This window comes from Rhinoraja longicauda, chromosome 15, assembly GCF_053455715.1.
Source record: "Rhinoraja longicauda isolate Sanriku21f chromosome 15, sRhiLon1.1, whole genome shotgun sequence".
In the NCBI taxonomy this organism is placed as follows: domain Eukaryota; kingdom Metazoa; phylum Chordata; class Chondrichthyes; order Rajiformes; family Arhynchobatidae; genus Rhinoraja; species Rhinoraja longicauda.
The window spans coordinates 27375364-27388121 of record NC_135967.1 but is presented as its reverse complement, the minus strand read 5'-3'; the positions used below and the strand labels follow the sequence as shown (position 1 = coordinate 27388121).

Here is a 12758-nt window from a genome sequence, read left to right as displayed (position 1 = left end):
GACTAATGGGCCTGAAGAATGATAAATCCCCTGGGCCTGATGGTCTGCATCCCAGGGTCCTCAGGGAGGTGGCTCTAGAAATAGTGGATGCATTGGTAATCATTTTCCAATGTTCAATAGATTCAGGATTAGTTCCTGTGGATTGGAGGATAGCTAATTTTATCCCACTTTTCAAGAAAGGAGCGAGAGAGAAAACGGGGAATTACAGACCAGTTAGCCTGACTTCGGTGGTGGGAAAGATGCTGGAGTCAATTATTAAAGAGCTAATAAGGGTGCATTTGGATAGCAGTAAAAGGATAAGTCCAAGTCAGCATGGATTTATGAAAGGGAAATCATGCTTGACTAATCTTCTGGAATTTTTTGAGGACGTGACAAGTAAAATGGATGAAGGGGAGCCAGTTGATGTACTGTATCTAGACTTTCAGAAAGCCTTTGATAAGGTCCCGCACGGGAGATTGGTGACTAAAATTAGAGCACGGTATTGGGGGTAGGGTGTTGACATGGATAGAATATTGGTTGGCAGCCAGGAAGCAAAGAGTAGGAGTAAACGGATCCTTTTCAGAATGGTAGGCAGTGGCGAGTGGAGTGCCGCAAGGCTCGGTGTTGGGGTCGCAACTGTTTACCATATATATTAATGATTTGGAAGAGGGAATTAGAAGCAACACCAGCAAGTTTGCGGCCGTCACAAAGCTGGGTGGCAGTGTAAACTGTGAAGAGGATGTTAGGAGGTTGCAGGTTGACCTGGACATGTTGAGTGAGTGGGCAGATGCGTGGCAGATGCAGTATAATATAGATAAATGTGAGGTTATCCACTTTGGCGGCAGAAACAAGGAGGCAGATTATTATCTCAATGGAGTTAGGTTAGGGGGAGGTGCAGCGAGACCTTGGTGTCCTTGTACACCAGTCACTGAAGGTTGGCGTGCAGGTACAGCAGACATCGAAGAAAGCTAATGGAATGTTGGCCTTCATAATAAGAGGATTTCAGTATAGGAGTAAAGTGGTTCTTCTGCAGTTGTATAGGGCCCTGGTAAGACCACATCTGGAGTATTGTGTACAGTTTTGGTCCCCTAATTTGAGGAAGGACATCATTGTAATTAGGGCAGTGCAACGTAAGTTCACGAGATTGATCCCTGGGATGGCGGGACTGACATATGAGGAAAGATTGAAAAGACTAGGCTTGTATTCACTGGAGTTTAGATGGATGAGAGGGGATCTTATAGAAACATATAAAATTATAAAAGGACTGGACAAGCTAGATGCAGGAAAAATGTTCCCAATGTTGGGCGAGTCCAGAACTAGGGTCCACAGTCTTAGAATAAAGGGGAGGCCATTTAAAACTGAGGTGAGAAAAAACTTTTTCACCCAGAGAGTTGTGAATTTGTGGAATTCTCTGCCACAGAGGGCAGTGGAAGCCAAATCACTGGATGGATTTAAGAGAGAGTTAGATAGAGCTCTAGGGGCTAGTGGAATCAAGGGATATGGGGAGAAGGCAGGCACGGGTTATTGATTGGGGACGATCAGCCATGATCACAATGAATGGCGGTGCTGGCTCAAAGGGCCGAATGGCCTCCTGCACCTATTTTCTATGTTTCTATGTTTCTAGGAACTGCCCATCTACCTGCCCCTTTGGACTACACTGTGCTATCTGTGGAAGTATCTCTGATTCCCACAGTAGGTTTATCGGCTACCTGAGAAACAAATTATTCTCAATGCAGAGAGAAGGATTAAGTAGAAGAACATATCGTGAACAGTCATTCCCTTTGCTTGCCTACCACATGGGAACCTTTTGTGTCTAACGGCTAATTAAATCCATAATTAAACCAACTGCTGGCATAAAAATGCCTGTGCAGAGGCAGCACAGTCTCCCTGTTTCCAGCACATGAGTGAAAAAATATTTTGAGAAGGGTCTGCCCTTAAGGATTGTAGTGAATTTAACATTTTCCAACTCTCATAGGTTTATTCGAATAATCAAACGCCATTCCCATCTTTTTCTGCTGCCATCAAAAGATAGTGGAAATAAGTCCTGTAAGAAAATAACTGCTGATGCTGGTACAAATCGAAGGTATTTATTCACAAAATGCTGGAGTAGATGCTGCCTGACCTGCTGAGTTACTCCAGCATTTTGTGAATAAATACCGTGGAAATAAGTCCGTTCATTGCCAAAACTGCACATTAACTGAAATTTAGATGGGCATTCTTCAATCTAATCATTTTGGACAGATATGAATCCCTTAGAGGATTGCAAACCAAGATGAGATTTAATGGAGGTGTTTAAAATCAGTTGTCATCTGGATAGGGAAATAAAGAGCAACTGTCCTGTGTGGCTGCAGGGTCGATACCAGAGAACACTGATTTACGATGATTGTCAAAAGAAAGAAACAACGTAAAAAATATCTTTTTTATGCATTGTGGTTAGATTCTGAATGCACCTGATAAAGTGATGGATCGAGATACAGTCTTAGCTTTCAAATACTTGATGGAGGAAGATTTGTAGGAACATTGAAAAGAAACTTGGGAGTGGATCGAACTGGGTTAAACTTCAAAGAGCCAACAATCTTAATGGGCTAAATAAACTCCAGTGCTGTGGAATTCTGTGATGTTATGACTCCACAAAAATAAGTTAATTACATGCTTCCATGCCTTTCATGATAGGTTTTGAAAAATAAATTCAGTAAAACCTCAAAGCAAAAGACAGGGTGTGGACTGTGAACCGAGGTTTAGAGTTTATGTGAAAGATTTCATCAGAAGCAATCTCAACTCATTGACCCCTGAGCTAAGTCCAGACACAATTCGCAGTAAGCATGAACACACCAGAACCTAGAGGCGTTAATGGCCCCATCACCAAAGCATCTCCAATTCCTTCTGAACCAGTAGGGCACGGCACAGTGGCGTAGCGGTAGAGTTGTGCCTTGCAGCACTAGAGACTTGGGTTCGATCCTGACTACGGGTGCTGTCGAAACGGAGTTTGTATGTTCTTCCCATGACGGTGTGAGTTTTCTCTGGGAGCTCCGGTTTCCTCCCACACTCCAAAGAGGTGCAGGTTTGTAGATGAATTTGACTTCTGTAAAAATTGTAAATTGTCCCTAGTGTATAGGATAGTGCAGGTTATGTACCGGCGGGGACCCGCTGGGCTGACGGGGCTGTTTCTCCATTGTATTTCTCCAGTGGCTTTAAACTAAGTAGTGGTGGGGAGGGGTTGACAAACTGGGAATATGGAGATGGAGTTAAAGGGGAAGTAAATACAGGAGAAATTGCAAAGGACTCTCGAATGAATTGGGAGGGAAGTTCTAGAAGGGATAAGAGAGTAAGGTCAGGGCCAATTGTGACCGGTGTGAGAGGGGAGGTGAATACGGAAATTAAAGTGTTGTATTTAAATGCGCGAAGTATAAGAAATAAAGTGGATGAGCTTGAGGCTCAGTTAGACATTGGCAAGTATGATGTTGTGGGAATCACTGAGACATGGCTACAAGAGGACCAGGGCTGGAAACTGAATATTCAGGGGTACACAACATATAGAAAAGACAGACAGGTGGGCAGAGGGGGTGGGGTCGCTCTGTTGGTGAGGAATGATATTCACTCCCTTGCAAGGGGTGACATAGAATCAAGAGATGTCGAATCAGTATGGTTAGAAATGAGGAATTGTACGGGTAAAAAGACCCTAATGGGAGTTATCTACAGGCCCCCAAACAGTAGCCTCGACATAGGGTGCAAGATGAATGAGGAGCTAAAATTGGCATGGATTCTTAGAACAGCTTGTACTGGAGCCTACTAGGGAGAAGGCAATTCTGGATTTAATGTTGTGTAATGAACCTGATCTGATAAGGGAACTCGAGGTAAAAGAGCCATTAGGATGCAGTGATCACAATATGATAAGTTTTACTCTACAAATTGAGAGGGAGAAAGGAAAATCGGAAGTGTCAGTATTACAATATAGCAAAGGGGATTACAGAGGCATGAGGCAGGAGCTGGCCAGATTTGACTGGAAGGAGGCCCTAGCAGTGAAGACGGTGGAACAGCAATGGCAGGTATTCCTGGGAATAATGCAGAAGTTGCAGGATCAATTTATCCCAAAGAGGAGGAAAGATTCCAAGGGGAGTAAGAGGCACCCGTGGCTGACAAGGAAAGTCAAGGACAGCATAAAAATAAAAGAGCAGAAGTACAACAAAGCAAAGAAGAGTGGGAAGCCAGAGGATTGGGATGCTTTTAAAGAGCAATAGAAGATGACTAAGAAGGCAATACGGGGAGAAAAGATGAGGTACGAGGGTAAACTAGCTAATAATATATAGGAGAATAGTAAAAGCTGTTTCAGGTATGTAAAGAGAAAAAAAATAGTCGAGGCAAATGTGGGTCCCTTAAAGACAGAAGCGGGGGAATTTATTATGGGGAACAAGGAAATAGCAGACGATTTGAACTGGTACTTTGGATCTGTCTTTACTAAGGAAGATACAAGCAATCTCCCAGATGTTCTAGTGGGCAGAGATCCTAGGGTGACGGAGGAACTGAAGGAAATCCACATTAGGCAGGAAATGGTGTTGGGTAGACTGATGGGACTGAAGGCTGATAAATCCCCAGGGCCTGATGGTCTGCATCCCAGAGTACTTAAGGAGGTGGCGCTAGAAATTGTGGACGCATTGGTGATAATTTTCCAATGTTCTATAGATTCAGGATCAGTTCCTGTGGATTGGAGAGTAGCTAATGTTGTCCTTCTTTTTAAGAAAGGAGGGAGAGAGAAAATGGGAAATTATAGACCAGTTAGTCTGACATCAGTGGTGGGGAAGATGCTGGAGTCAATTATAAAAGACGAAATTGCGGAGCATTTGGATAGTAGTAACAGGATTGTTCCGAGTCAGCATGGATTTATGAAGGGGAAATCATGCTTGACTAATCTTCTGGAATTCTTTGAGGATGTAACTAGGAACATTGACAGGGAAGAGCCGGTGGATGTGGTGTACCTTGACTTTCAGAAAGCCTTTGACAAGGTCCCACATAGAAGATTAGTGGGCAAAATTAGAGCACATGGTATTGGAGGTGGGGTACTGACATGGATAGAAAATTGGTTGACAGACAGAAAGCAAAGAGTGGGGATAAATGGGTCCCTTTCAGAATGGCAGGCAGTAACTAGTGGGGTACCGCAAGGCTAGGTGCTGGGACCGCAGCTATTTACAATATACATTAATGACTTGGATGAAGGGATTAAAAGTACCATTAGCAAATTTGCAGATGATACAAAGCTGGGTGGTAGTGTGAACTGTGAGGAAGATGCTATGAGGTTACAGGATGACTTGGACAGGTTGTGTGAGTGGGCGGATGCATGGTAGATGCAGTTTAATGTGGATAAGTGTGAGGTTATCCACTTTGGTGGTAAGAATAGGAAGGCAGAGTATTATCTGAATGGTGTCAAGTTAGGAACAGGGGACGTACAACGAGATCTGGGTGTCCTAGTGCATCAGTCACTGAAAGGAAGCATGCAGGTACAGCAGGCAGTGAAGAAAGCCAATGGAATGTTGGCCTTCATAACAAGAGGAGTTGAGTATATGAGCAAAGAGATCCTTCTGCAGTTGTACAGGGCCCTAGTGAGTCCACACCTGGAGTACTGTGTGCAGTTTTGCTCTCCAAATTTGAGGAAGGATATTCTTGCTATTGAGGGCATGCAGCGTAGGTTTACTAGGTTAATTCCCGGAATGGCGGGACTATCATATGTTGAAAGACTGGAGCGACTAGGCTTGTATACACTGGAATTTAGAAAGATGAGAGGAGATCTTATCGAAACGTATAGGATTATTAAGGGGTTGGACACGTTAGAGGCAGGAAACATGTTCCCAATATTTGGGGAGTCCAGAACAAGGGGCCACAGTTTAAGAATAAGGGGTAGGCCATTTAGAACTGAGATGAGGAAAAACTTTTTCAGTCAGAGAGTTGTGAATCTGTGGAATTCTCTGCATCAGAAGGCAGTGGAGGCCAATTCTCTGAATGCATTCAAGAGAAAGCTGGTTAGAGCTCTTAAGGATAGCGGAGTCAGGGGGTATGGGGAGAAGGCAGGAACGGGGTACTGATTGAGAATGATCAGCCATGATCACATTGAATGGTGGTGCTGGCTCGAAGGGCCGAATGGCCTCCTCCTGCACCTATTGTCTATTGTCTGTTGTCTATTGCTAAACTAAACTAGCTCACGGCCAGCTCACAGCTGGTCTAGTTTACATCAGCACTGAAACAGAACCTAATTCAATAAAGCTAGAATACCAGATAGATATTGACTATCTACAACATCTGTACACATAATAGGATCAGTTTTGAATTTAACCTCATTGACATCCTTGATGTGTTATCATTAGGATAAACAGGAGAAGGGTTTGATGTAGAAAAACATGGGAGTGAAATCAGATATCTATCAAGATCAGAAATGTTTTTAAGTTTGCTGTTTCTTTGGATTCGGAAAAGAGAAGACTGATATGCATTAATTGGCTGCATACGCCTACAAATTTACCTCTATGCTGTAAACAGAATGGGCAGGGGAAAGACGCTGATTATAGCAACATAACTCCTGGAGTTGGCCCAAGCCCCAAACCAGCAAATGGCCAAGACTGACAGTGATTTATATCTTGCAGCTGGAGACAGTGGAGGAATGGATGATTGCAGACTGGATTCTGCATCAAATCCACATACATCAACACTTACACCTGCAGTAACATCGGCTACATTGGAACCTCAGCATTTCACTATCTACTACTGCTCATGCCTGGAACTCAGGCTTCTGGCTCACTCAACCCTCTAGCAGGGCTCAATTTGATTGATTTGTGTCTTCAGGACAATACTGATCCAAGGCAACCAAAACATTAAATAATTCTGGGCATTCCCCAGATGAACGGGATCTTGGCATGGAATTTCCAACATTAATACCTGTCAATAGGTATTGCATGGCAGTGAGGAAACCTTGTGGACAGAGTGCACCTCAAGTAACATTAATTGGGGGGAATATACAATGGATTCATTACTGAGTGTGCACTTATCCTCAGCCAGGAGAGGTAATTGATTTAAAAAAAGAGGCAACAACAAAGAATTAAAAGAAACTTGTCATGAAATATTAGGGAAAACAAGCACAAAAATACTACTACTTGTACAGTGTAGCAGCATTGGCACCACATTGATCTGCTTTGGTACATTGTAAAACATGGTGGAGGTCCTGTACTAATCTGCTCAGTAACATAGATTGTTAAATCAAAATTTGGATTGTTATTGCCAATGTGATCTTTATTGGTGTTTTCACAATAATGACTTTGCTTTACTCTGACAATGGTAACACAACAAACACTGTCCCACGACTCTTAACAGGAGGGTCATAAACAGAAAAACAACACTAATGCACAGGTGAAATAGAACGACTGACCAATGGTTTAGCCAAAGGTTTAGGATTTAAAGGGAGATATGTACGGGGTGGAGCAGAAATCAGGAAGAATCCTTGCTTTGGATTTCTGTCTGTGCTGAAAGGTTACCCATGTGGCTGTCAGGCTAAGGAAAGGGTCACTAGAACAACAATGATTCCAGAGCAAGAAGTCCATAGACACCTGTTAGCTCAACATCTTAGTAGAGGACACTGGGATAAACAGTAGGTGTTCCATGGCTGGCTTGTGGTTAAACATTACCAGTTTAAAATTCTCCTGGACTTCTAATCCCTTCAGATAACTCGTGAAATTAAAGGGCCGAAGGAGAACACAGACGAGACAGTGCAGGACCATGGAAATGAATATATACTGCTCAGATGCTTCAACTGCACTTTTCTGAATGTTTAAACACATCAATTTTTGCAAAGTAATATTTTCCACATCTATGTAAACCCCAGGATGAGCAAAAGCAAAAGGATATGCAGGTTTACTGCATTGCCATAGTAAAAGTGATTCTACATATGTTCATCTTTTTTTTAAAGTTTAAATACTTCGAAACATCAAGTTCAGCATTGAACAAGTTGAGAATTTGAGCATCAATCTGATCATTGAATTCTCCAATTTTAGGTAACATACATCCTGCCTCCACTCCTCCCCCCACCCCACCCTTCTTTCTCCTGTGCCCCACCCAGATGCGCACCTATTTCTCCCACTTAATACCCACATCCTTTTCTCTGGCTTCACATTTCACCCCTCTTCTCTCCTTGTCTTATAGCCTTTTGTCTTCTTTTGATGTCTGGCTTTTGTCCACCCATCTGGCAATAACCCCCCCCCCCTCCCTCACTTGTATCCACTTTCACTGGACACACTTTGTCCCACCCCTACCTCTTTTCCAGCAACCTTGCCTCCACTACAATCAGACAGAAGAAGAGACCCCAACTCAAAGTATCACCCATCCACGTCATCCAGAGATGCTGCCTGACCCAGAATTACTCCAGCACACTGCTTTTTCATATAGGTTCATGTCGATCATCACACCCCAACCATTTTTTACTCTCTGGTAACTCTTGATTTGGATTCTCTGTTTATTTGATCTGTTTTTATCAACAATGGTCCTGCAGGCTCTATTTGCAAACATTTCAATTAGAGTCTGCAGAATCCTACTGTGTGGTTCCTTTCAGCACATTCAGTTCTACGCTGGAGGAGAAAGGGTTAGAAAACTTGTACATCAGAACACCCTAAAGACTTTCAATGCCAGTGAATCACTTGGGAAAGCAGTTACTGTTGTGGTGTTATCTGCAGCAGCTGATGTGCACCCAGCAGGATCCCACAAACAGTAAAAGGGAAAATAGCCATTTAATTTTGTTTTGTTTACAGTGATGTTGATTCATATATGAATATCAACCAGGACACTGGAAAGAATATCACGTTAGATTGAGTGGTGTCAGGGGATCTTTTATAATCACCTTTGATCATTAGTTTAATGACCCATGCAAAAGATAACTTTCGGTCATGCATTAAAGTTTCAAGCACAATTTTGTGCAGTTCTCTGGAGTGGAATTCAACTCTGTGACCACCTGATAGAAAGGTGAACATTCTATCAATGCGTGTGGGCTATTACCATTCTTTCATTTCAACACAGTGCTTCCAAAACATTTTTCCGCATTGAATTCTTACTAATGTCAGACAGAATTAAAAACATAGACCTTCAAATTCTAAATTGCGTAGAAGTATGTTCTAAATTGGTGATGTCAGGGTCATCAACATCGGTCCCTCGAGGAGGTGCAGGCGAGTGATTTTCTTAAACACATGACCTGTAAGAATTTGCAGCTACAATCATTGCAAATCCTGGGCCTTTGGCATGGTTAACTAAAAGAACATCACATATTTACCAATAACCTCTCTACCAATATCCTGTATGAAACTTTCCAATCCGGATTCCGCTCCAACCACAGTACTGAAACTGCGCTCCTCAAAATCACAAACAACCTTTTCCTCTCCTCTGACGCTGGCAACCTCAACATCCTCATCCTACTTGACCTCAGCGCCGCCTTTGACACCATAAATCACTCCATTCTCCTCCACCGACTTGAAACCTCCTTTAACATCACCGGCACAGCCCTATCCTGGATCAAATCTTACCTCTCTGACAGGCACCAGTTCATCTCCATTAAGAACTGTAAATCCCCCACCGCTTCCCTCCCCCAAGGTGTCCCCCAAGGCTCAGTCCTTGGCCCCCTCCTCTTCATCCTCTACCTGTTCCCCCTTGGTCAATTAATCCGCCGTCATGGTCTCAACTTCCACTGCTTCGCCGATGATATCCAGCTCCTCATCTTCACCAAGTCAATCTCCACCACCACACACTCTACACTGACAAACTGCATCACTGAAATAAAATCTTGGCTTCAATCAAATTTCCTCAAACTCAACTGCAACAAATCTGAAATCATCATCATTGGTCCAAAAACGCTCACCAAATCCACCCAAAACTTCATCCTCAATATTGATGGTCTCCCAGTATCCACCTCCCCTCACATCCGGAATCTTGGAATCATCTTTGATCAAACCCTCTCCTTCGACAAACACATCAAACACATCACAAAGACAGCCTTCTTCCACCTCAAAAACATCGCCCGTCTCCGTCCATCCCTCTCCTCCACAGCTGCAGAAACCCTCATCCACGCCTTCATCACCTCCCGTCTGGACTACTGCAACAGCCTCCTCTATGGCTCACCCTCAAAAATCATCAGTAAACTTCAATACATTCAAAACTCCGCTGCCCGTCTACTCACCCACTCCCCGATCCGTGACCATATCACCCCCGTCCTTTACAAGCTCCACTGGCTCCCCATCCCCCAGAGAATCCAGTACAAAATCCTCCTCATGACCTACAAAGCCCTCCATAACCTGGCCCCATCCTACCTGACTGACCTCCTCCACAGGCACACTCCCACCTGCACCCTCCGCTCTGCTGCTGCCAACCTCCTGTCCCCCCCCCATCCGGACCAAACTCAGATCCTGGGAGGACAGGGCTTTCTCCATCGCTGCTCCCACCCTCTGGAACTCACTGCCCCAAACCGTCAGACTCCTCCTCACTCACCACATTCAAAACATCACTGAAGTCTCACCTGTTCAGCACTGCCTTCAACCACTGACTGTCACCTCACCTTCTGCCTCCTTTTTCTGTTCGTTTACTTATTTATCTATTTATTTTCTTCTCTATGTTCTAGTAATCCCTGTAAAGCGTCTTTGAGTGTTTGAAAAGCGCTATATAAATGTAATGCATTATTATTATTATTATTATATTTGCAAAAGTTGTGCGAGAAGCTTAAAGTTAGAAGTGTGATCTCTTACTATGGTGGGAGCTCTCAGAACACCAGTTGTCAACAATCCCTAAGAGTCCTGGAGAGAAACAGGTGTTTCAGCCAACCAAGTCCACACCAACAACCAAGCACCCACATTTACACCAATCTGACCATAATTTATCTTATTCTGCTCCCATACCCATCAACATCCCCCAAAATGCTACCACCTATCTCCAGCAACTTACAGTGGCCAATTAATCGACCAACTCACATGCCTTTCAATGTGGGATGACAATGGCAGAAACCCATGCAGTCACAGGGAGAGTTTGTGAACTCCAAAGTTTGTATGTTCTTTAAGAGCCAGTGCTGGACCTCTCAACAGTGGCTCAGGTAGGAACTGAACTGCCCTTTAACTGATCATTGGGTCTACCTACTTCCTCCTGTTTACAGCCTGCCTTTCCATTGAAGGCCCACGTATTTCCTTCAGTACATACAGACACTTCACCAACACAGCTGCAGCAGTGTTGTACCGTGCACGCTGTGTGCGTCATGTTCTCTGTTCGGGTGCATGGAGTGCAACATGATAAGTTCACAACGTGTGTTTCCCTTTAGTACCAGACCCCCCTCACGCTTCATAATCAGTTCTCAGCTTCACAATCATCACTGTGCAACATTCATACAAACTATGCCACGACAGCCAAATTTCCAGCTCATATGCTGAGCTACCAGGGCTAGGGCGAGGAGGTGGTTGAGTCGGGGGCAGTACAACAACATCAATTCTGCCCTCCCAACAATTGTAAGTACAAATACTGACTACTATCTGGGAAGGGAGGCCATTCTTGAAAGTTTCCTTTGAAGTAAATAAATATCAGTCACCGAATAGAAACAAACAGCAACGATCATCCTACGTGTGTGTAGCCAATCCTGCTGGTAGTGACTGCCACTCCAACATATGGGTAGAAGCAGGATTGACTGAGTTGGTCCGGATCACAGGAGGAATTGATTTGATCTTTCCTGCCGGGCTCTTTCCCACAATACAAACTGCTTTCTGTTGAACACTTCACAGGCTCCCGTAGTACAGGCGATGCCTCCACAATATTTTGATGGTGAAATCTATTATTAGGCGTGAGGAGGCGAGCAGCTGGACAGGGAACCAGCCGGCTGCTGCTTTGGGAATGATATGCAGGGTGCAGCTACCGTGGTCAAATGCAAGGCAGGAGTTCTGCGCACACTAACTCTAACACAGCAGCGGGGAGGGAAACCGACTGTAACCAACCCTTCTCTATTCACAGACAGTGGCGAACAATGGGCACCAAGGCGGCAGTGGGACTGGGAGCTGTTGGAGGGATGAATACAAGGGCTGCCAGCCCGATTACACTCACCTCAGGCTTGCATTTGGTCAGCAGCAGCTGTTCCAGATACAGATCAGACAGTGGGGTCCGGCAACTGTTTATACTCTCGAACGCAGCAAAGGGTCCAAGGGGCTCGCTCTTGTTGGACTTCAGAGTCATGGTGATTAAGCTGTCAGTCTTCGTTGGTATTTGGAAGAAATCCTCTGCTGAGACTGGAGCAGCGCCGGACCGACCCTGTTGTGTCGTCGGGCTGGCAGGAGGAAAGAGAAGCGGGCGTGTGGAGCTGGGAGATAAATCCCTTCCTGAAAACGCAGGAGTCTAAAGTGCAGCTCAGATGACAGGCTGGGGGGGGACGCGATAGGCACAATAAATCCTCAGTCACGCCTGATCTAGTCATGAGCATCTGTGGGTAATTATTGGCGGTTCCTCTTGGTCAGTGCGGTACGACTGTATGTGTGTGTGTGTGTGTGTGTGTGCGTTGTGTGTACGCACGATCCTTGCATGGAGCATGGATTGCACCAACCTCCTCAATAGGGAAAGATTTTGTCGAAACACCAGCAGATTAAGGATTAATTTGAACTGAATTGTGATGGAGCACCGGGAGATTTCCGTCAGCATCGGATCATGGAAGACAACAGGCAGCCTAACATCGTAGAGATGCTGCTGCCTTTTATAAAGCAACAGACCACCTGGAACAAATTAAATTACAAGTGTAAGAGACT

At 44.4% G+C, this 12758-nt stretch overlaps 1 protein-coding gene across 2 annotated transcripts in view; it reads right to left on the bottom strand.

Moving 5' to 3' along the window:
* The window catches only part of mpp1 (MAGUK p55 scaffold protein 1), a 57747-nt gene extending 45251 nt beyond the window's left edge, over window positions 1–12496 (bottom strand). For both annotated transcript variants that reach the window (XM_078411955.1, XM_078411956.1), the window contains exon 1: window positions 12067–12496. In XM_078411955.1, the coding sequence (XP_078268081.1) occupies window positions 12067–12195 (129 nt within the window). In that variant the 5' untranslated portion in view covers window positions 12196–12496. The remainder of the gene's footprint in view (window positions 1–12066) is intronic.
* Window positions 12497–12758: the final 262 nt, after the last annotated feature.